General features: G+C 39.5%; 1 protein-coding gene across 6 annotated transcripts in view; it reads right to left on the minus strand.

Moving 5' to 3' along the window:
* The window catches only part of MICAL3 (microtubule associated monooxygenase, calponin and LIM domain containing 3), a 168,015-nt gene that overhangs the window by 91,330 nt on the left and 52,035 nt on the right, over positions 1-24,650 (minus strand). For all 6 annotated transcript variants that reach the window (XM_017804706.1, XM_017804703.1, XM_017804708.1 and 3 more), the window contains exons 2-16: positions 18,482-18,857; positions 12,918-13,125; positions 11,351-11,467; positions 10,547-10,648; positions 9,870-10,025; positions 9,251-9,351; positions 8,413-8,670; positions 7,708-7,823; positions 6,354-6,480; positions 5,788-5,881; positions 4,516-4,663; positions 3,029-3,225; positions 2,042-2,154; positions 1,491-1,553; positions 580-753 (exon numbers count right to left, since the gene is read on the minus strand). In XM_017804706.1, the coding sequence (XP_017660195.1) occupies positions 580-753; positions 1,491-1,553; positions 2,042-2,154; positions 3,029-3,225; positions 4,516-4,663; positions 5,788-5,881; positions 6,354-6,480; positions 7,708-7,823; positions 8,413-8,670; positions 9,251-9,351; positions 9,870-10,025; positions 10,547-10,648; positions 11,351-11,467; positions 12,918-13,125; positions 18,482-18,745 (2,238 nt within the window). In that variant the 5' untranslated portion in view covers positions 18,746-18,857. The remainder of the gene's footprint in view (positions 1-579; positions 754-1,490; positions 1,554-2,041; positions 2,155-3,028; positions 3,226-4,515; positions 4,664-5,787; positions 5,882-6,353; positions 6,481-7,707; positions 7,824-8,412; positions 8,671-9,250; positions 9,352-9,869; positions 10,026-10,546; positions 10,649-11,350; positions 11,468-12,917; positions 13,126-18,481; positions 18,858-24,650) is intronic.

The following is a 24,650-nucleotide window of genomic DNA, read 5'->3' on the forward strand; positions in this document are numbered from 1 at the left end:
CTGCTGACACTGCACTGCCAGCAGGAGCTTGAAGTGACTCAATCTGACTTCAAAGACAACTACCCTGCAGTTGCAGTTCAGATTCCATCCTGAATAACCAGCAAGCCTCAGTTGGAACGATACAAATATCCTGATTGCCAAGAAACTCCCAGGCATTTATCTGCTGCACTTACATACATGTACAAACCTTAATCACAATTCACAAGAACAAACAGATGTGACCTGATATGCAAATGTTCAAATCAGAATGATTGTTCTTAAACTGTGTAAAAGTGGAACATTCCTGGAATGCTTTTAAAGAGTAATAATAGTCATAAAAGAAACTAAATTGCTGGTAATATATTTGTGAAAGAGATTATATAACATAATATAGGCAATAACAAAGAAATAAACTTTTCTTAGGAATTTCTTCTTCACCCCATACTCATAAATTTTAAACTTCTTTGAGTAAGCTTCACTCTCCTCTAAGAGAGCCTTTGAAGTAAAAAAGGCTAGCATCCAGTCTTGAGGAATGCATGCTATTATTCCTTATTTTCCTCCACAATTCCAAAACAAAGGTGTTCTTATCCCATCTCTTACCTGTCTCCGTAAGCTTGAGGACGGCACCGGTGCATTCTCTTCGAACTTGGCCAGTAGCTGGGTTGCCATAGACTTGACTTTGTTCTGATTCCCAATGGCAGCATCAATCCTCCTCTCTGTCAGGGCGCTCACCAGTGTGGGCCTTTCTTCTCTGTAGCTCCGTGGGAGGTCCTCCTAAAAAGCAGTGACATCAAAATTCAACAAGATACAACGAGATCACCTTTTCCCCTCTACCCCTTTGTTGTGAAGGGTTTCTAACACTGTAGATAACAAGTCTGATAGCCTGCACTTGCAAGCTCACATTTTAATTTCCTTTGGCATGTCATCAAATGTTCTGTTAAACTTTACTTATCTTTTCAACCATATGTGATGCACTTACCTACCAGAGAGGTTACAGCTGAAATACCCTTGTGAATCCCATGACATAAAACAAAGGCCTGTCTTCAAACCTTCTCACAACGAAGTCAAAGCACTGAATTTTAACTCACCTGTACCTATTTGGCTACAAATATTTAATCTGAAAGCCTGCCTTATGGGGCCTACTGGAAAGGTTAGTGCTTTTTGCACTAACCAAGGCTAAAGTTTAAATGTCCATGGAACTTCTGACAATAAGGTGTGACTTTACTAAATGAAAGTTTTACTCTTGATGTCCTCATCAAACCATAGCAAATTGCTATTAAAATAGAACATCAGGGAACTGTAATATTTCATTTGCTGTGTACTACTCTTTCATAAGCATCAGTAAAATATTTGCAATAAAGATAGGACAAAGCATAACCTCTGAAGAAGAATTAATTCTTGTCTAAAAAATCTTACATAAATCCGGTCTGGATATAAGGACTGAAAGAAGTGGGAATAAGGTACCTACCATGTATTTTCCTCCCTGACACCTTCCTCACTGTAATACTTACATCCTCAGATTGGCTGGTTTTTCTCCTCTTTCCTGCACCATCCAGTTCTTTTTCTTTTTTGTCCTGGAAACAGAAGGAGTAAAGGAAAAAAAAGCAAAGATAAGGACTCTCATATCTTTCTGGGCTGAGATAAATATAATCAGTGCACTTAAGTTACCTTGAAAAGCTTATTTAATTCTCTGGGCTTATTGTCCATTTGGTCAAGAAAAGGGGTATTTTTCCTACATATTCCTTAGAGGATTCTTACCTTTGAACTGGACATTCAACAACACTTTCAACTCACTGGAAACTCAGCAAACAGTTATGATTCAACACAAAATACATCCCCAAATCTTAGCCACAAGGCTAAGATTTTAAGACTGAAATATACCACTAATTGAGAGTACATATTACGGACGTAATTTAAAAAATGTCATGTATTGTCCCATACCAAGAGCTGGTAAACACATAGCAAACACATAGCAGATGCACACTTACACCTGCATTTTTAGTACCACTACTTGGACAGAAGCCTGACAGACACAAGTGTTCCCAAGGCTGTCCATGGTTACCTTGGGAGTGCGTTTCCGAGAGATGCTCTGTCCCAGTTTGCTGAGGAAGGAGATGGGCGACTTGGTACTGGCAATTAGGGCAGCTTTTTCTTCTGCATTCAGGTCCAGACTATCTGTTAGGAAAAACAGGTAGAACAAGGGAATGCCAAGAAGTTTTCTTCTGTGGTGCTGTTATTAAATACACAACTGAAGGACTCACTGATTTTTTTTTTTTAACATAACAGTCTTTTCCTTAAATTCTCTGTACAAAATGACTATAATGTCTAGAATTAATACCTTCCTCAGCTACTCTTCCTTTTCATTTTGTCCAAATGAATTCTCCTTTCAGGGTTTATAACCACCCAGAATAAATGCTCTGTTTATTTACTTTTATATTTAAAACCACCAAGATCATCAGTATTCTTAAAAAGAGTGCAGAGTTTTAAAAATAATACCCGACATATTTATAAAAGGCTACTAAAACCACTTTTTTTCCCCCAACCAGAATAAAATACTTGAATCATCAGTTATAAAGAAAGATCTATAACAACATTATTAATATTAAAAGGTTGGCCCTATTGATTTGGGTTAGGCAATTACATCTTTCAGTTCTAATCAAAGGTATTTTATTCCTCTTGGCCTGAAGTTAGTCTCAGCATTCATGGATTGTAAATAGGTATAATACTCAGCCAGTGTTTTGAAATTACCAACTAAACCACTACTAGCAAGGCATCTCACATTAGCTAAGAATGTAAGAATGCAGAAAACTTATCTAGTAGTGCTGAAGGGAGTTTAGAACTTTTGAGGACATTGCTGTGTATTAAATCCTTTTGCTGCTCCCAGTGCTGCTGAAATGGTCTTTATCAGCACCAATAAGAAGGCAACTTTTTGTAGAGCTAGTGAGTGACCAGTATGAGCTTGTGCAGCAACAGCATGAAGGTAACTGAAACCCACACATTCACCCTGAAGCTTTCTTTAAATCTGACAGAAGTGCCCCAAACTCCTTACCACTAGAGGGGATGGTGTCTTTGAACATCTCATAGAACTGTGTGAGGTACATCACCATGGACAGCTTATCTGGCTCTCCAACAGATGCCATTTCCTTTCCAGTCATAATGGGAGATATTCCAAACTCTTTTTCAGCAATGTCGAAGGCCAGTTGGTTATTCTTCTCCACATCATGCTCATCCAAAGAATCAAAGTCTCTGCAAAGGGCAGAAAGAGGCCATGCACTGAATCAAGTAGAAACCAGTCTTCTGAAAGAACTCAGGGATCCATCACTTCTTTTTTTCTCCCTCTCATCGAAATATCTCAAATTTATTTGCCAGCAACATGGTAAAGTTCATGCTACTTAATTACAGTGAACTTTAGCTCAAACATATCCTTTTTTCATTTTTTTTTCTCCTACAAACCCAGATTTTTTCTTGTTATGAAGTATTATCCTCTGAAACACACCTTTACTTCCTCCATTGCTGGAAGACTGTACTATTTTCCCCTACATAAATTCTTCTGTGTGCTTCGGACTAAATTAAGTCTTCACTTTTTGTCCCTTTTTTTCCCCTTGACTGATCCATATCTTAGTCCTTCTGGCTTTTACCAAAACTTGTAGAACTATATAAAGTCTATATAAAAAGCTATAGCTTGTAGAGAATTACATAAACCATTTTAAAAGCTATTTGAACTCTCCACATGCCATAGGGCTATTAAACAGAGTACCTCAGGTTAACTCAAGTACACCAACACAGAAGTAATTCAGTGAACATGGAAGGGAATAACCACACAATTTTTCAGCATGCTTTACATTGGATGGTGTCTTTAAATAGAGCTCTAGCATTTACTTTCTCTCATGTCCCTTTGGGAAGTTGAAGACATTTCAGATTTCAATTTAAGTACCAGAATCTTCGCTACTATTACTTATTCCAGCCAGTGTTTTCCCATTTTAGAATCTGGGCACTGTTTTACCCAATATGTCATGTAAGGAGACACCTCTCTCATTCACCCAAGCCACATGTCAGTGTACAAAGAGTAACAACACCTCTATTTACACTGTGGGTCACTACTTCCAAAAAGAGCAGCCTAAAAAGTCTTTTTGAGTTATCGTTAAACAGGAAGTTTATAAAGGGCTGTGTAGATACTTGTTCATGAGAAATTTAACTGAATCTTTGAACTATTCCTCACTCACTTTACACACACACACAAAAAAAAAATCTGTCAGTCAATAATGCCTCCCAGTCAGTATCAATTTGAAGCTCAATTCTGCCAAATCATCCAGAAGGGAAAATGACAACACATTTATCTTCAAATTCATCAAGCTATCACAACCTTCCACTCTGCTAGTGAATCACTGTACATTAGTTTCTATCAAGTTTAATTGAATTCATTTCAATCCATTTCTTCATAAGTCACAAATGCATTGCCTCAATCTCCACATTATTAGTTCCAAACACCACTAATGTTCTGCCCTTCCCAGTTATTCGAAGCAGCCAATTACTCACATTAAGTCTGGACGGTATCTGTGGATAATGGCACACAAAGCTAAGCCACTTTTCCATGACATTGTGAGATCTGTCACATTAACACCAGCATATCCATCGGTCTGCCTCTGGCACCAACTGAGCAATTTACTGGAGCGAGCTACAGACTCTGTAAAAAGAAAAAAAAAAAATAAAAATAACATTTTAAAATAGAAATGCACATTTCACAAATTCAAAATACAGCATAAAACCCACGAGTCAACAAGGAAAACCTTAATGTAAAAAACAAGCTCCTTCTACAATGGGTAATGGAGGACAGGATTCTCATTTAAAAAAAAAATAATACTATCTTATCTATTTTAAATCCAAGAAAGTATTTTTCATTTGCTAAAAAGCAATTATCTAAGTTGTAACTTGCCAGACTTTTCACCCTACCCATTGTAAAAGAGCCCCAGGAAATATAAAACAGCTGCAAAGGCTTGTTAAGTATGATCAAAAGGACATACAGTAGCACAATGCTCCCTAAAGCCCAGATATACTATTTCTAGTGAAAGAGCTACAAATGTACTTCTGTAACTTCTTTTCCCTTGAAAACTTTCCTTTAGAAGCACTGACCTGTTTTGACCTTGTCTTACAGCAAGATCTGATGAGATTACAGCCTAAAGGGACGTGGCTGCAGGGCAAAGAGCAGAAGACTACACAGCTATTCAGCAGTGAAAGGGAAGCTTAGCAGCAAAGAGCCACTCAGAGTCCCGGAACACTGTCTGGGCATCCAAGACAAGGCATGCAAAAGGAAAAGTTTGACATACCCCTCAGGGTAGAGACAAGTAGACAGATACTGAAATGCTTATCACAAGGCTTTCAGAATAATGCAAGCAAAGTGAGATTAAGAAAAGGAAGGCACAAATGTGAAAGTCTGCACGAGAAATACCTTCTGTTACGTTTGTAAGAATTCTGAGTCTACTGTTAAGAGAGATTCAGTCTAGGCTTCTGCACTATAAGCAAGGACATTGTTATAGATAAAGGAGGTGAAAAGAAATGCCTGTATAAGCAAATATGCTTAGAAATTTAACAGCATTATAAAGCAAGGGAAATTAGGCAAATAAAAATATATTTACATGCTAATGAAAACTTGAAAAACTGGAAACTCAGACTGTTGACAGAACAACTGCTGGATACATTTTCCAAATCAAGAGATTGATTAAATTATACTCTACAGCTATGCTGTTCTATAGTTCCTGCACTGATCCAGCTCCAGAATACCAACAGGAATAGAATAGCAGCCAGGCCTACCATTTCGAGTCAGCTTTGGTGTCCTGGAGTTCACAAAGTTCTCTATTTCCAGGTGGATGTCTTTCAAGTCTCCTGTGTTATACAAGTGCCGTACCTAAAATGACACAAAGAAGTTTCAAGTGACCAACATGCCATGCACCCCAGATCCATACAGAAACAGGCAGAGGACAATAAGGAGCCAACACAGGAAGCGAGACAAGTACACTTGTGCAGCAGAAGGCAGAAGTTCAAGGATCAGCTCATCAGCGCTGAACAGTCCAGCTGACTGCTGCTGCTCAGTGGACACCAAATTGCAATGACAGACTGCTAGACTAGTTTATTACAAAGAAAAGGCACATGCACACACACACAGACACAAATTTATAGATTTCCTGTATCATTACAGCATAGTTACAACTGTTGAAATAAAAAATTCCTAAAAAGGAATTTGTTAAAGTACAGAGGTCTACTGCTTCCACGTTATACACACATCAGGTCACTATCTGTCCCCAAAACACTATCACAGCTTCACCTGAGGAAAGCCAATGCACATTACAAGCACTCAGAAGCACCATTTGAGCAGTTACCTGCTGTGGCCGCAGGAAGTTGACGTTGATATTGGGATACCGGGTGGCAGGATCGATGCTGTAATGGCTGAAGTTTTTACTCACGTTCTCAGGGGTGGTCTGAGGCAGCAGCCTATAAATGCTTTCCCTTGGGAAAATAACATAAAAAAAAAAAAAAGAAGTCTGGGGTTTTGTTTTGGTTGGTTTGTTTGTTTTAAGTTTTGTGGTGGTTTTGGTTTTTTTGTGTTTGTTTTGGTTGGGTTTGTGTTTTGGGGTTTTTTTGTTTTCTTGTTTGGTTTTTTTAAAGAGATGCATCACTACTACTACAGCTAAGTAAACTCTGAAGAGATAAACATTCAAATTAAAAATGTAACCACTTCAGACACTGCATAGCTAAGAGTCAGGATAAGCATATTAAAATCTGCAATTTAATAGAGCTCCAGAAAACAAAAGGAGGGAAGAAACAATGCACTAAGCATAACTGAAAGGGTTTCCCAGTACAATAAAGACATTGAGATGCCGGAGGGGCTCAGGAAGAGGGCTACCAAAGGGACTGGAGCACTTGCCCTGTGAGGAGAGGCCAAGGGAACTGAGTTTATTCAGCATGTAGAAGAGAAGGCTCAGGGAAGACCTTACTGCTGTCTGCAAATGGCTAATGGGAGGGTGATGGAAGTCTGGCTCCAAACTGCAACATTATTATCCTCATCATTTTTTTTAAAATACAAATGAACAGAATTTTGTGTATGCATTGTGCTATTGAGCTGCAGTTGCTTAAGTCTACTCCATCTTTTAATTTCCTGAGTTCTTATCTCTAAGAGATCACCTTGAGTCACCAAGACAACACTCAGACAAATGATAAAAATATCAAGAACTCAATACTTCAAAGAAACACAAGATGTTGTTTGGCTTATATGAAACAAAGTGGCCAGTTTAGGAGAACATGAAAAAAAGCAGGTCATAGCTTCCTTAAAAGGAAATACTAAAGAATATTCACAAGATAACAGGGGATGGCAAGAAATTCTGTATCTGGTACTTTAAAGTCACCTACATCTTCATCTGGTTTGCTATTGCAGGGCTGGTGACAGTAAGTTGGGCTCACTTTCTCCATGCAATATCAATAAGCACCAAGAAAAGATTCCTCATCTAATCTTTTAAAACTAGGACCAAGAATAGATGCAACATTTCTTATTTCTGTATATGTTAGTTTATTACCTTCCTAGGAAATCTTTTCCTTCAATTATACCCTCAAGTATCCTCTAAAAACAGAGTTTGTACCTCCCATTCTGTCTATATACTTGTACTAGAAGAAACTGGAATGAATGATGAGACATTGGAGGATTAGATTAGAACTGTAAGTACTCATTTTTTCTCTTACCTCTCTGCGAGAACTTCCAAAGGACTCGCTCCGAGCGACCAACTTCGTACCATCCAAGCAGAGTCCATTGCAGCCAAAAACCCCCTGGCTATTCCAGTTCCCATGGGCCAAAATGGCTGATATAGTTTACAAAAGAAAGAAAAAGGCAGAGAAAGGAAAAGCATCAGTAGAGGGAAAATTTTAAAGAAGTATCAAGTATGTATTCAGACAGTAATCTGCTGGGAAATTAGAGTTCAGTAATTAGCTTAAAGCTCCACTCCTCCTGGGTTAGAGGAAATCAGATGTATAGTGCATAGCTCATGAGCTCTCCCAAAGCCAATGTCCTTCTGTTTCCAACAACAATTCCTAGCCTGGAATGCCTTAACAGTTTCTCTTGAAGACCGTACTTTTTAACTAACTACAAAATGCTAACTATTAGCAGGCCCACAGTAGGTTCTGTAGAGTCAACTCATCCCAACAAGAAGCAGATGGAACAGACACAACTTCAGAAAAAGCCCTGCACACATTTTCTTAAGCAAGATCATTACCACGCTAAATATTCCGTTTTCCCAACACTCCTACCCTTCCTTCAAACCTCCCACTTTATTCTATAACAAACAGCGGCTTTCCTCACAGTGACACTCTCACAGGCAGCACGTTTTTCAGTGACGGCCTGTGCTTGTGCTTCCATTCAGTGCTTGCACAGAGCGAGGTTAGAACACAAACCTCTAAGAGACTGTCCCCCACCAGCGCCACGAGCAGCTGGTGGCCGTTCTGCTCGCGCACCAGGGCGGCGTTCTCGGACGCGTACATGCACGTGAAGTCAAACATGGCCACGTCTGGCTGCCCGTAGTGATTGATGGCGAAGTCCAGCGATGGCAGCTGCTGATTAGTGGAGAAGTCAGCTGCCTCCCTGGCATAGTTCAGCAGAGCCTCCTGGTCCACGTTTTCCCGTGAGAGCAGTACCTCTGTGTCAGCGTGATCCTGCCAAAACCAGAAAAGTTAAAAGTGCAATGGTCAAATCCACAGGTTTATTTTAAGATTGGTACATAAGGTAGTTGGCATTAAAATTCTGACAAACTCACTGATACGGATCTGCCCTCTAATTTCTTTCATTCCTATCTGTGTTTATGCTTCCCAGAGAAAATCTATAAATCTTTTATTGAAAATAGTGATCAGTACTGCTTGTATTTCTAATTGTGAAAGGGCTAAGAAACTTCTGAGCATTTTTCATTCCCATAAAACGAAGGAAGCTCAACTAAGCTATCAAATGTTCTTTCAGCATATTTTATCTTAGCATGAACAAAACTCCCAAATCTACAAAGGGATACAAATTTGGAAAGGACAGGCTTTGTAACACTCTTCTGATAGTTTACAATACTTGAGAAGGGCATTAACTGCCCTTTAGAACACAATTGCATTTGTGTTCTAAAATACTGTATAAATACTGTATAAAAACATTACGTGGTGGAAGAAAAGCATGTTTCCCTTTTTTCACCATATCATATGAAAATTGTCACCAAAATTTTAACTTATAGAGAATATAGGAGAAGTTAATACCCACATGCCGTATCACCCCTTTTTCCAGCAAGCTCTGTTTTTTGGCAGTCATGACAAAGTAGTGTGTATCATCTTTGTAGTAGACAATGTTCTCCAAGTCAATGCCTTGTGACAGAACAAAAGAAATGGTAGTGAAGGAACAAATTATGAGTTATGGGCAACACTAGAGCTCTATCAGAAGGAAGTAAATTGAAACTGCACGGTTAGAAAGCCTCAAAGAGAGAACGCCAAATAACTTTCTCACATGCTTTTGATGACTTTAAAAATCTGAATCTTCAACAAAACCACAAACAGCACATTTCACCTGCATAAAGCTACCTCTTCTAAAAAACACATTTATCATCACTAACGTTTGCATTCAGATGTGGAATCCAAAAAGCTGAACTCAGGATTCGGTCTCTTCCCATTTAGGGCTCAGGTTTCCTGAAAACAATAAGTTCTCCACTTCTGAACAAAAATGACACACATCTGCTTTGCACAGCAGAACAGCTGTAAAAACAGGGAAGTCAGAGACAGCAATGACTGACTTCCTTGCATATTGATTAAACATGATATCTGAGTTACAAAGTTTTATTAATAAAGACAAATCGCTTTCACTGGCAATCTGTCAGCTGCTGGCAAACCTGTGGCTTCTCGTAGATCTTGGAAGAACTTCTGGTTGAATATGAAGGCCACACCGCTGATCTCTTCTACTTTGGCTTCAGCTGTGGTGTTGCGATTGATGAAGTTTGCTGTGATAGCAATTGCGAGTTTACCGCGGAATTCTTTTCGGCGAAACCCTGCGGGAAGGATAAAGTAGCACTGAAAAACAGAGCACACCTTCAGAGAAGGCTCAGTATGCCACAGACAGGTGCCCTCACAAAATAAAAAGAGGGAAGGGATCTGATGAATTACAAGCTCCAACAATTGCTTCATCTGAAAAATAAACGCTCTGTTTAGGGAAAAAGCCCCCCCTCCCTCGTATCTTTTCTCAAAACTGCCATTTGCATAAAAATAATAATATGGGATTCTTTACTACACAGAGTAATTAAACACCTCAGTTCTTACACCCAAAAGAGCTACAACACTAATCAACTAAAGAAAAAAAATGTAAGAAAGGTTATCCAGATCAAAAAACCTAATTCCTTTCCTAGTGTATAGGAAGAGGAAAAAAGACAACCCATTTTTACACGAACTTTTAATCTCCCTTTCACTAGTCAACTGTCCTTCCAGATGTTGATTGGCATATTAAAGGACGGTTTTGTTCTAACAAATTTAAGGGTAAGTTCTATTTGAAAGCTAATTAGGGAGCCAATATTACCTTCTAAGGTGTTCCTCCTGCCATCCCCTCCAATGATTACTTCAAACTCATACTCAGACACGGGATGGGTTTTGGGGTGGACCAGTGCACGCCAACCTATTCCTGTTGATAAACTCCAAGTTAATGGCAACATAAACAGCAATGGTAATAGAACAAATACATAAAACCACTTCTTATTATCCATAATCCCTTCATCATATGGTCACTCAAGAAACCCTGCAGGACAGCTGCATTGTTGACAGGGCTATTCCTGAGCTGTGCAGCCACTCCATGTGAACCAGAGGCAGACACAGCTCTAGTAAAACGCCCCTGACTGTTTCCTTTAAGGGCCACTGAAACTTTATAGCTCCTTTACTACCTATGCAATCAATAAAAAGCTGAAAAATAAGTAAGCCACCATCTCCTGTGGTGATCAGAGAAGAGGGTTCACAATGATACTAAAAGCATAACAAGGATCATTCACTGTTATAAACATCCTCAGTGAATGCAAAGAAAGGAGTTGTTTCAAAATGTTATTTTGTAAGTCTAATAGGCTTAAATATTTTAGAATTACAATCTACCATGTCTTGGTCTATTTACTATCATGTAGTACTTCCGGTGACTTTGTTTCGTATATTAAGTAATTTGGATCTGTCACTAGAAAAAAAAAATAAATCCTACTAAAAATCCAAGCAAAAAGGGATTAATAATTATTCTTATTAATGGAGCACGAGGAAAGGACTTAATGTCATAAGCAGGGTTAAGGAGTCTGTGTATCCTACCACAACTTTCCCATTCTCTACCACCCATTTCAATGCTACTTGCTTTCATTCTCCTGATCCTCTGGAGGGTAAACAAGCCCCCGAAATTCCACATTCACATGGATCTCTATTCCCAAGATCAAGGCAACCTTCAAAAGGATAAGCTGGAGCTGACGGATACCTGCAAAAAAGCAAACATTAAAGAAATCAAAGAAAAAGAAAAGAGCACAAGATGCCTATGTGTGTCTGTGTGACATAACTAATAAACTGATTCAAAGGACAGCTGCTGTTTTCTTTTCCCCCACTGTGTTCCCAGCACTTCTCAGCACCAGTGTGGAATACATCACAACATGCCAAGAAACTTCTACATAGTTGAAACCCAATCTTTTTCAAAGAATGAAAGAAAAGTAAGTATTTTTTTGGACGTTTCAGTCCCCAAATCAGCAACAGGGGAAACAGGGGAAACAACCAGAACATGCTCTGTAGGAGAGAGAGGGAAGACAGCACAAGCAGGACTGCACTTGTCACAGATGGCAACGAGCCACGTGATCAGCCTGGCTGTGATACCAACCTGCACCTTCATCCCAACACCTTGAGGGCATATTAAGTTTCTCACCACCTCTTTCCTCTTCATTTTACATAGGTAGTGGGTATGAAAATGACAGTGTGCAACCTCTGTTAATTTGAAGGAAGACACCTTACTGTCATATTTCAGACACTGAAATGAAAAAATCCTCCACCTAAACACTAAATTTCAGCTGTGCTGATGCACAAAAGAAGACAGCATGCAATAAGTACTGAAAGAATAAAAGTGACAAGAAATTGGAAGAAAAAAGCAATCTGCAAGACTGAAGTTCTGAAGATCTTCCAGTTTTAGCATTCACTGTCAAATTAAAAAAAAAAGTGGAGAACAAAGACTGGTGGGCAAAACCTGGCTCTGTCATGTACAATAACTTTCAGGGAGAAAAAGAAAAAAACAAAAGAATTAAAAGAAAAATATTAATTCCTGCTCTACCAAAGCATTCAGCTTTCAAAGGAGACTGATTTCTCAGAATCTGAGAATCATCAAAATTATTCTGAATTTTAACACGTAAACCTCTATTTAATCAGAACTTATTCATAGGCTGGCAGTGTTCTTTAACATATCTTCATCACTTCCAAAAATTAACAAAGCCCAAACTGTTCCTCCTTTATCCAGATCGACATTCACAAGAATGTTCAAAAGCATTCACTAATTTTCCCTTTTACATGTCCCTTACAACGTGCAAGGGAGACAGAATAATGTGGCAGCTGCAGGAATGTATCAGAAAAACAGAAAAATTATCCATCAAAAATGAAAAAAAAAAAATGCTTAAACCTTCTGTGTACTTTTCAACGCAGGAAGAAGATACGCCTTGGGAATGCATAAACGATGATAGATACATTTTGCCTGTGTGTTGATCTCATGACAACGTATTTCTTTCACATCCGGGTCTAGCCCAAAATGCATGATGCAAAGGCAATGCTGAATTGTACCATAAGGACTTGAAAGCAGTGGTTGGGGTAGACTGAATTTTAATTACCCCATGCCCTCACCTACTTTTCCCCAGTGCAGAATAAGTGCTGCTGTGTCCAGCAGCTGCTGTACTTACTGATGTGGTCTATGGATCCCGCACAGAATTTGCCGTAAAACTTTTTGGCGCCAAGACCCCTCAGGTCGTGAATGGTGAATGGCCACAAGTGCAGCACGTTATTGCGGGAAAAGGCATCCCTCTTTTCTATAACCACCACCTTGGCTCCCAGGAATGACAGGTCGATGGCTGTACGAAGGCCACAGGGTCCAGCCCCAATTATCAGACACTGCAAAACAACCAGCACAGAGTAACTTTACAGTCCTAGGAGGAAATAGGTATTTTTACCACAGCTTCCAAGCATCCCATGGCTCTTAGGAGCAAGTGCTCTTTGTCTGCAATATCAGCTGAAATTTCAGATCAGTCTTTCTATTGTTACCTGCCAAGTTCTGCCACTGATATGGTTAAAGCAGTAACCGCAACCTAAAAATAAAGCACATTCCAGAGCAGAGAAAAGTCTTGGGAAGCAGGCAAGTAAACTGCCTGCGTGCAACCCTTGTTCTAAGAAGAGCTGCCAAGGTGTACTCTCCAAGCTACGTAAGTACTTGGAGACCAGCAATATGTCTAATGGCTTCTCCCTCCTCCCTTCCATAACTTTTTATTTTTGTCTTAAAAAAAATAAATAAAAAAAGGCAATGACAAGTTTTCTTTTCGTCTTCCAAAGCCTGAGCTGGCCTTTCTTAAGAATATCTTCAGTAGCATAAACACATGCAGATAAACACATGAGATGCTAATGCTTCTATAAACATCATCATTTAGAGTAAGACAGACAGTAGCTAAGCTAGAGCACTAACTCATCCCTATGTGGTGCTTCTACTACTGCAGCAAAGGAAACTTCAGGGAAGTAAACACAGTGCAAATACAAACTTTGTGTGACTGCACAACTTTTATCAAAATATGTTTTTCTCCAATCCAACCTTTGTCATACAAAAGGTCTTTCACCTTCTCATATCTTTCTCCGCTCCACTCACAAACATTATCAGACACTAATAAATAACTTGAGAATGACAATACATGCAGTCTAGTGTTGACTTTCTACTTTCTGAGACATGATAGAGCAAAACTTCTTTTAAGATGAAAAAGCCAAGATAGTCAGCTGATAATTCTTACCCACAGAAACCGAGGTCCACGGAGAAAGCTGGTGTTGGTATGTGATTTCTCATAAATACAGTACACAGTCCATTTTGTCCTATCGTTATTGCACTTTGATTTCTACTGAGTACAAACCACATCCACAGAATAAAGACCACTCACAGGGGTGACTGCTGCTGCCATGTGATTATTTTCCAGATCCTTACATATCCTTATGGCTGGACAGAAAAGCTCCTTAAGAAATTCTTAAGTATGCCAAAACTTAACCAGAAACCGATGTTCTGATAAACAGCCTATCCCAAACCAAAACTGTGTTTGTTGGTCATCCCCATATGACAACTTTTACAACCTGCCACATTCTCACCACTTATTCACTGAGCCATAAATTCTGCAATAATGTGAAACTGCAAATATAAAGCCTGAATGAGGAAAAACCAGTACAAGTTACATCAGTGACGACACAACAACTGACATGCAAATTCAAAGTAAGACTGTGTAAGATAAGAAGTCACATAAATTTTAGGGCAGAGATCCAAGTCCAGAAGAAAGGGAAGGGAATAATAACACCATTGCTTCTTTAGTAGCTTCAGGAATCTGGAGGCATTTGGGACAAAAGGCAAGTGCAACCCCTGCACTAATAAATTCCTAAGTAGACTTGGATATTGAACAGATGTCCATCTTGTAACTTGTTAAAAGGGATATTCAATTAGGACCTAATATGTTCTTCAATTTGATATTATTTTATTTGTAGATAAGTAACTCTTGAACAGCATTTGGTCTATATTTTTTTTAAACTTCTAAGAAAATCAGCTGAGTGTATCATTTTATCCAGGTAATAATTGTGCTTGTCTGACAACTGTGAACTTCAAAGAGCCTGGATTCAATAAGCAACGAGAACACACTGAGTTGGGTGGTTTTTCTTCTTGAATAATTTTCCACATATAAAATAGTTACAATGGAGTACACAACAGCAAAGGAATTGTACTAAAATGAGACTATTCAAACTCAGGTCTACATAATCAAATTATAAACTAATTGTCTGCAATTTTGTCACAGAAACATTTTTTTTGTTGTTGTTCTTTGTAACAACAGAAGGATGTGGTTAATGACATCTAGGTTATGTTTAAGATTCTAGATGTTCTGAAAGTAAAATATATGATAATCAGTGAAGTAATTCATGGTCAAAGTTGCCTTTCTTTCTTTTACCATCACGAAAACATTATGTTGTTATAAAACATAACAAGTTTTAAGCACAATTAAAAATAGAAGAAAAGATTCTTTTCCACCTCTAATGCTTCTTCCAGTTTCAGATCTCTTGTAGAGCCCCACCTTCTGATACTCTGTCAGACCACAGTAACTACATGAGATGCCAAGTACAGCCAAATATAGGCAGCTACTGTTGTTCCTTCTTCCCTTTCCCCTCAATGACTCCAAGCAATTGCTGCAACTCCCTGCACTGGAGCTGTCTCACCCCTCAGAAACACTTCTTGCTCAAGATCTTTCGGACAGATTATATTAAGTTTCCAGTAACAATGCCATGGTAATGGAACATTAAAGGCAAACTGAAATCCTGGATTCTCTGTATAACCAATGAAGAGAGAGCACCATTTGTAACTATTTACATTTGAACAACACATCATGTCCAAGACTTGCTTTCACATACTCTGATTATCTGAATTCTGCTAAGCCTGGACGCTGGTCATGTGCACAAACTGCCCAACTCCAGGCACAGCATCTCATCCCTGACCAATTTTTTGGGAAATTAAGAGCTACACTGCAGAGGATGAGAAATCAGAACTGGTGTATGTTCCAAGTGTACAACAGCCAAACTGTTGTAATGACTGACTTCTGTTCTGATAACACGGGTAATACCTAATCTTTATTTTAAATTCTATCATCTCTACATGCCCACTTAAATTGCTGTATCTTTTAATCAGTGGTTTGCAAATTACATTAAACATTAGGAATATAAAACTAAGTGAGTTAGGAAACATCAAATCAGATATGATTCAGTTCTCAGAAGGCCTCTGCTTGGAACAGTTATGATTCTCTCTTAGGAATTACATATAAATATTCAACAGCAGATACTATTAGGATAGGGAACAAGCAATTAATAGAAACATATACAAAAAATATAAAAAGAATACATCCAAGTTTTTTAAACTAAATTTCACTTTCTCTCAGCTACTAGTTTAACTACTCAAAATGGTGTGAATCCCAAATCCAGTCCTCTATGTTTCTGATTAGAGGCAAAGGGTTGTGCCAGCTTTAATTTATTAAAGACAGTTGGTTACATAATTTTTTCAAAGCACATCCTTGTCAGATTTTTTTTAAGGCTCAGTACTCCTCTGCATCTTCAGATATTCTTTCACAGCACAATCTGAAGGACTTCCCTCATTTCTCTCACTACCACCTTCCCATGGGGCTTCACCTGTTGTCTCTTGTATGATCCTCCCTCTACAAATTGCCTTTGCATCACCTCATTCACAGGCACTGCTCCAATCAGCCTGTCAGTGCTGTCAATTCACAGAACTTCTCCAACTCAAGAGTTGGCTACTTTTTGTCCAAGCTAAAATCCTTACCTTTCTGACATTTCCTTATGACTCCCTAGTTGTCAATTCAAACCCCAACACGACCAAATGGAGCTCTAATGTCCTTCTAAACTCAGCTCGCCACTTCTCTTCTCTATAAATGTCACGTTCAATTTTCTGAATGCCTTTCATAGTTGGATGTCACCCTCCACTCACATCTATTTTTTGTATGCTGTCACAATCGAGCACTGTCCACCTATCCTTCCATTAAATCTCTTCTTCCACGTTGCATCTCTGTTATTGAAGCAACCATTTTCCTCAGTGTTAACAAATAGTACTGCAGACTAAGATATACTCAGAGCACAGGTGCAAAAGTCATTCTTATAGCCTATTATTCAAACAAGTTAAAAGGCCTCTGCATCTTCCACAGCTCCCTCAATCTCTTTCTCATTAAAACATAAACCACCTGACCTCACTTCACAAACTTTTAGCACCTTAATTCAGTTCTACCCCCATCATGTTTCATTCGAAATAAGAGCAATTCCTGAATCCAATGAATGTACAGTGCAATCTATTATTCAGAAAAACAATTTGGAATTTTCTCTATAACATCCCATAGTGTTGGGAAGGTTTATTCCTAAGTATACGCAAAATCCGCTACATTTATCTTGCTGTAATTCCTTCCTTTCTTATGCTCCCTGAAAAATGTAAACCTTAACAGTGCTTGTACTTTTGAGGTGTTGAAGCTACTGCCCACCATGACAGTGCCCAATTGTTCCATTTTCAGTTTACCAAGTTATTGTAGTAATGCATTATAAATGCCTCCCTTCATATGAAAATGGCCACTGAAAAGCAGAACAGAATAAACAATTAAGAAACTAACACAATTTTCTAATATCTAGTTGAGAATTAAACTTCACAGATCTGAAATGACATACTCTAGATATATTTCCCCCTCTGTTCTCTACTAAGGAACTAGTCATTTACTCCTCCAATTAAAATATTTCCTTCTCTCAGAAGGTGAATATTCAAAAGAAGCAGCAGCATCTATTGTTCTCAATGAAGGACAGAATCCTGTTTAAATTTTATAGTGTTCAGTACTATTCGCCTCTTTTAAAAAAGGAAGAATGATTGATTATTTACAAAAACAATATATTCTATTCACATTTTGATAAAGGATATAGAGAACTGCTTTCAGTAACCACAAAACAAATAAATAAGATCATACTGCACAGTCCAACCAGAGTGCAGCACATAAATGCCAGCTCACAATAATTCAGGTTGGAAAAAAAAAAAGTAAAATGCTCTGTGTGTGTGTGTGTGTATGTAAAACAGGAATTCCTACAGTAAATACCACACATACCAACCTTTTAAAAGAAATTGGTATGAGTTTCCAGGGCATTTTTTTTTTCTTCTTTGAATCTGGAATATAAATGATCATTTTCTAAATAACGGGAAACAGGATATTTTACCCAATTGGCAGGAAAGTTTATTTTTCTTCAGAGAGTCATGAGGTTTTTCAAATTAAAGCTGGAAATTTCCAAACATGCATATTTTGTACCTAGACTCCAACAGCACGTCCCTGTTACTGCCTAGTAAAAAAAATGCGAAAAAAAGTCTACCGAGATAAAAGGTTTACCAATTAAGATTTCCTAAGCCATCTATAGTATTGATGCCACAAAAATGCACAACAGAGGAACCTGCAGGCTGCTTCTCCTGAATAATTGACAAATACTCATGTGGGCAATCAAATCTTGTAGTGGCAAATGGAATTTCTGATTGCTAGTCAAATGCTCACACCTTGTGGCTATATTATAAATACACGTATAAGAATATTCCTGAGTCTTCCCCAGCATTAGAGTGACACCAAGCAAACGTATTTTTACATCCAGACACTGTTATTGTGTGTTCCAGAGACAAACAGGTAATAGTTGTTTTGACCACGGTGAGTGTATCTCTTACCTTCGTGTTGGCGCACGCTTTCCCTTTCTTATAGTCCTTATGGCTGCCTCTTTTATCCAATTTGGCCCATAAGGCTTTGGCTTTCCAGTAATTGAGCTTGGATTTGAGTTTGTGATAGAAGGAACGATAGTCCTTCGGCTTTAGTTCTAAGTAGTCACAGAGCTCTTGGAAAGCCTTGAGAGTCCCCTTGCAGGTGGAAGCCTGGACAAATCTGTCGAAGAGAACATGAGCCTGGTTCACCTTCTCGTTTTTACTCTCCTCCATGCTTCACACGTTGCAGCTGCCCTGGGGGGCAGCTGTTCTCATCCAGTCTGCCAGACTTCCCAGCGTTGCTCTGCTGAGCCACTTTCACCTCTGGCTTACAAGCATTATCAACCTAAAAGATAAAAAGAAGAAAATGTAACTCAGCTTGCTCTTTCATTTTCTTTCCAAAATTTTGTCTAAGCCTGCTGAACTGAGAGCCCAGATTCTCAGTAATTACTAACGCATCAGTCCTAAGTAAGTCAACTGATTGATACCCCAAGGATTTCTGACCAAGCTCGCTGAAGCAGAGCCTTCCAGAGCTCACTGAGCCTCACTGCAGACAGTGGCACATCTCACCTCTGTTAAATCACAAAATACTTTAACCTGAGCCGGTGCCCTGGAAGTTTCACCAAAACTCATTTCAAACGAACAGCAGAGAAATCACAAGTAAACTGGCAGATGTTACATGATGCCTGGAAGAGGTTGTGAAAACAAAAGATGCAGACCTACTGATGTCGCAGTCACTGTGTAACAGCACAGGAATAGTTATGTGCTGGTCTTAAAGATATTGCTGCCACAAAGTACTTCAAGAGTTGGTACTGCATCAGTAAAATAAGCTTTGGTTCTTTCATTCTAAAAAGACATGCTCATGATAAATAGAGAAGAGGAAAGAGGAGGGCATAGCACATAGTCTTGCAAAGACCGGGTTTTGTACAGTGATGGCTGCTGTGATCCTAAAAAGAAGTCAAACCTGCTAAAAGCAATCAATTGCTTAAGATGTCAAGACTGAAAAAAAGAAAGCCTGTCTGTGTTGCATCAAGCACTGTAAACATTCCCCTTACCTAAGGCCTATGCCTTATTTCTGTCAGTAGGTGAGCAGTATAAGAGCGAAACATGGCTGGTATATGACCCTTGTAAGAGTCTCATACTAATTCCTCTATTCTGTGGGTTTCAACTTCTTTTGATATGCAGGCCCATACAAAACTTTAGGGGGTAGTTGGAGTCTAGTTTAATCTGCTGAGGCAGATTACACATGCTCTCATGAGCTCTGCTACTCTTAGTTGCCTTTCTGGGATCCCTCAGAAGCAGCCTGCAGACTTACAGAATTAATTGTTTGGCTCACAATTAGAGATTTTGTTTAAAGAATAGATATTTTCTCTTCTCCTCTCTCTTTTTTTATACAATAAACCTTTTTTTTTTGTTTTATACATAATACTAAGTACATACATAGACTAGATTACCCTGCTCTCTAAGAAATAATAGTTCTGTTTGCCTTCAGATAGGAAGGCAGCATGGGAACGTATGCAGGAACTATGGAAGTAAAGGCATTTCTGAGGTGCTTTTTGTCCTTTGGTTTTTTTGCAAAGGGTATTAAAGTAAAAAAGGAAATATGTGGACTCGAATAAAACTTTTTAGTTTCTCACCAGCTCTTTTCCTGCTTCCAACAGACAGGAAGCCAAGTCAAACATTACAGCTCATGTCTCTTCCCCTCCCGTATGACAGCTCTGCAGCAGTTTATTTGGGCACTCCTGCTTTTCAGCCTAACATGGTATTTATTGTTTATGTTCAGAAATAGCAAAGGAGAGGTGAAAACCTTTACTTACAGCCAGAAATTGATGTTTTTAAAAATAAAATTTCCTAGAGAAGCCACAGTACAACAATGGGTTATACTGCAGAATGCGATTCTAACTTTATTAGGACAATTGTCTCAGAAGGCTCAGTATACATGAAGCTGTTTTTCTAACTGGCTTATGGTGATGCCATGCCCATATCAGTACTGCTCACTAAGCTGGATAGAACTGCTTTCCTTATTTTTAATCTCAACTTCACTGTTGTGAAGCTGGAAACCCGCTCCAGGCTTGTGCTTCAGGGAAACCATTGCATTACTGCACAGTCTAAGTCATAGAATCACAGCATGGTTGGGGTTGGAAGGGACCTTAAAGATCATCTAGTTTCAACTCCCTTGCCATGGGCAGGGACACTTTCCAATACATCAGGTTGCTCAGAGCCTGGCCTTGAACACTGCCAGGGATGGGGCATCCACTACTTCTCCGGGCAACATGCTCCAGTGCCTCAGAACCATCACAGGGGAGAATTTCTTCCCAATATGCCATCTAAACCTGCCCTCTTACAGTTTGAAGCCATCCCCCTTGTCTTATCACTACATGCTGTTGTAAAAAGTCCCTCTCCAGCTCTTGTGACCCTGTTACGTACAGAAAGCCTGTGTCTCCTCTTCTGTTATCAAGAAGAATATTATAATGAACTCCAACAAAACACCTCTAACACTGAAGGAGTAGTTTCAGTGTGTCTGTGTAACATGAGCACAATAAAATACCAACAGCCTAAAGTCACATGCCTCATTAGTTAGCACAACCTCCCAAGCTGAATGCTATTCTCTTACGTTCCCCCCGCCTCTTGCACCCCACTCTACCACCCAAACACTCACTTTACAGCAGTGCTTTGGGTCATTGAGACTTCTTAAGAAAGAATAGTAGAAGTTACATGAACTAAATTAAGCAGAGTCACAATTTAGGTCTCTGAGTCCACAGTCCACTACTGACATATCCAGATGTAAGGACAGCATAGGGAATCACTTCTTAATCTTCCTTCTCCTGTACCTTTTCACCAGAGGAGTAAGGCAGCACCAGTTCTGCACTGCTCAGGAAGATCCCAAAATTAAAACTCAAACTATTGTAATTCTAAGAACTTACTGCATTGTGTTCAAGGTTGGCCAAGCCAGGAGACAAACCTGCAGACAGCAGGTCATTTCAGACAGCAAATCCCAAGTGACACGTTAGCACAGCAGCTCTGCCGACATCCCGTTCCACACAGGCTGGGAAGTCAGTTATGCCCACAGGTCAAACACCAAGGCTTCAGTCACCACGGTAAGTCACTCCCTAGAACTCTGCATTCCTGATGTAAACACCCATAGGCCTTGGAACCCGCCAGCAACACGTCAGAGAACATGGAAATTACAGGAGGAAAGCAAGGGCAGGCAAGAATTATTTGCCAGGTTTCCAGGGTATTCGTACGCCTTGCCGGCTGCTCTGCAAGTCTGCAGTATCCTGCATGTTTTGTCTCGAGGCAGCTGATTGCTGACTCAGAAGCTCTGTGAATTCCTTGGCTGCAGTGTTGGGCGAGGAAGACAAAGCCCGTGGAAAAACGCATGCAAGAACAGCGTTCATGTTGCTATTTACAATAATAGCATGAGGTTGTCACTGACTCACAGCTGAAAGTACTCTCAGGATCTCCAGCACTCGCCCAGGACAAAACAAACCAATGAAAAACAGAGATGCAGGTAATGAATAATTCCAGGTGGTGGTTCCTCCCCACAGTCACCACGGATGCAGGAATATGAATATTTTACCAAGTGCGTACACGGGAAAGAAAGCCCAGTGCCCTACTTCTGCTGAAAGATAAGAGAGAAGAGAGATTCTGCAGAAGCTACACATCATGAATTTGGTTGTACAAACTGAAGTTCTGCAGCAAGTGTTGCAAATGCAGGGCTCGCATGTTCCAGGCAAATAAACACACCCATTATAGGAGACACCAACCCTTCTTTTTCCATCCTAATTTTGTTAGAAGTGCTCATTCAAACAGTGACTTGAGCCTGGAAAAAACCAAAGTATTATGGGAATGTATTTTTCAGCAACCTTCTCCTGTTTTTTTTTTCCCCCATCAGAAACTATTGAGTTAATTCAATCTACATTCACGGCTTGTTCTGTCTAGCCTAAAACAGGAGTGAATAAAACATTTGCCTAAGTAGCTGCCCAGCTGCACTTCAGAATGCTGAGTTTCTCTGAGCACAATGTAAATCCTTTCTTACATTTGGGTTATTTCACAGCCTGGCAAGCACCACAGATGCACCCTTGGCAGACACATCTCTGAGAAGTCAGAGATCAAGAAGGCGTAGTAGTACCATACAGAATCTGAAAGCGAGTTTGGTCCATCTATCATAAAACTACTTAGAGCTCCAACAGCCCCAATTTCCATTGATTTCATCCTTTCCCTAAAACTCCCAGTTCCCCAGCAACATTCCCTATGCCCCTGTCTCCCTTTCATGGCCCCTCAGTTTCTGCCTAAGTGAGACTCAGTAACATGCTCTGGAGACTGGAGATTACTGCAGTACCCAGGAGGCCAGGACACACTTGCAACTTGGCTAGCAAAAGCCTAAGAACAGATTATTGTTAAGCTCATGCTGCAGACAGTGGGGACACCTATTTTTGTCTCTCTCCTCCACCCAGCCTCCAGTTTTCTTGTTGGAAAGCAATTACCTTTGAGACTTTTATTCCTCGTCAAATCTGGATGAAATTGTTCAAAAGTTATTAAGGATGAACTGAAAAGCAGATGGACAAACAGCTCAATCCCGTAAGCCTGCCTTCTTTAGGAAACAACACTAAAAAATCTATTCCAACAAATGAAAGAGCTCTGTTTTCATTTCCAAGATTTAATTTATTTTCCTTTCAGCTAAAAGGAGTAGACTTTGCTACAATATGTTCCTGACTTTTTCAGTGCTCACAGGTATCAAAAAGTGCAGCTTTAGGGCAGTGGCAAGACTGTGGAACAGATGGCAAAAAGAGGACAATTTTGACAAGAAAAGCTAAAGCCAAAACTGGCAACTATTTTAGCTCTATATTATGCAGACAGAGAATGGGAAAGCAGGAGGACAAAGGCGTGGTTGCCATTGTTTACAGCTTCCCTTTTACACCAGATGGAAAAGGGGCATGTCAGCACTGTCCACAGTATGCTTTAAGATGGTATTTGGATCTGCTCCTGTTCATAAAAATCAAGACTCAAGCAAATATGCTGTCAAAAAGATGTTTGTGTTTGAAAACATTTATCGAACCTAATTTGGTGGGCTTCTGCCCACCACATAGGAGTGAGTCTTTTGGGTCTCCACCTTTCCTGTCCACCCTCTTTCCCAAGCTAGGCCAGAAGTGGGAAAAGAGAAACCAAATATGAACTTGGTTGAAAATACAAGAACCTGTTCTTAGCACATACACAAATAGTTCATAGAATTCTCATGTCATGAAAAACTCAACCGAGTAATGATTTGAAAGGAAATGCAAATTATATCCAAGAACATGGAAACATACAAATACAGAAGCAGTTACTGAAAATATTTTGGTTCCCAAACTCATAGCAAGGTACAGAAGCAAAATGTGTACATTGCTTGTTACTAACCATTTCTTATGTGCCACAACGTGACTCCTGAAAGCATTTGACCTACAAAATACAACCTTTTATCTACATGAATTCAAAAAACATACTTTGCTGCTGCTCTGTCATACACAACTCTTTGATCACAGCAGTCCCTACACTGAATGAACACTAAAATAAAGAAAAAGATCAAGAAACAGATAATCTCTCTTCTCTGGATGGAAAAAAAAGGAAATTATACCAAGGAAGAGGTATCTCCTCCCTTATAGGATGATAAGGGAATAACAGTAGGCAATCTGGATAAGTGTCAAATTTTAAGGCAAGCTTCAAGAAGAATGAATAGTTTAAATGCCTGACACTGCCACGTACTAGGTAGATCTCTCACAGCACAGACCTTGACATTGGGTGACCAGTGCAGTGATTCCTCCTCATCCAGCACCAACTCACCAGCTGTGTTTGGGAAGCTGGGGACATTCTTTATGCCTTTGAACTGTCACTGTGAAGAACCACATGAGCAGCAAAAGAAAATTTATTTCTCAAAGTAAACACACTTTTATTCCAACGTTAAAAAGTACTACATCCCACTAGAATCAAAACTCTCACGGCAAACTTTTTGGAGAGTGGCCATTAATGCAGCAAGATACGTGAGCAACACTTCTTTTACTGGCCTCCCCAAATCAGATGACATATGGCAGCAAAGGCTCCGCTTGTTACCTGGATGGTGAAAGCCACGCATCTCCCACAAATCCTCCTGAGAAAACACAAG

This window comes from Lepidothrix coronata, unplaced genomic scaffold, assembly GCF_001604755.1.
Source record: "Lepidothrix coronata isolate B3197 unplaced genomic scaffold, Lepidothrix_coronata-1.0 Scaffold10, whole genome shotgun sequence".
Taxonomy (NCBI): domain Eukaryota; kingdom Metazoa; phylum Chordata; class Aves; order Passeriformes; family Pipridae; genus Lepidothrix; species Lepidothrix coronata.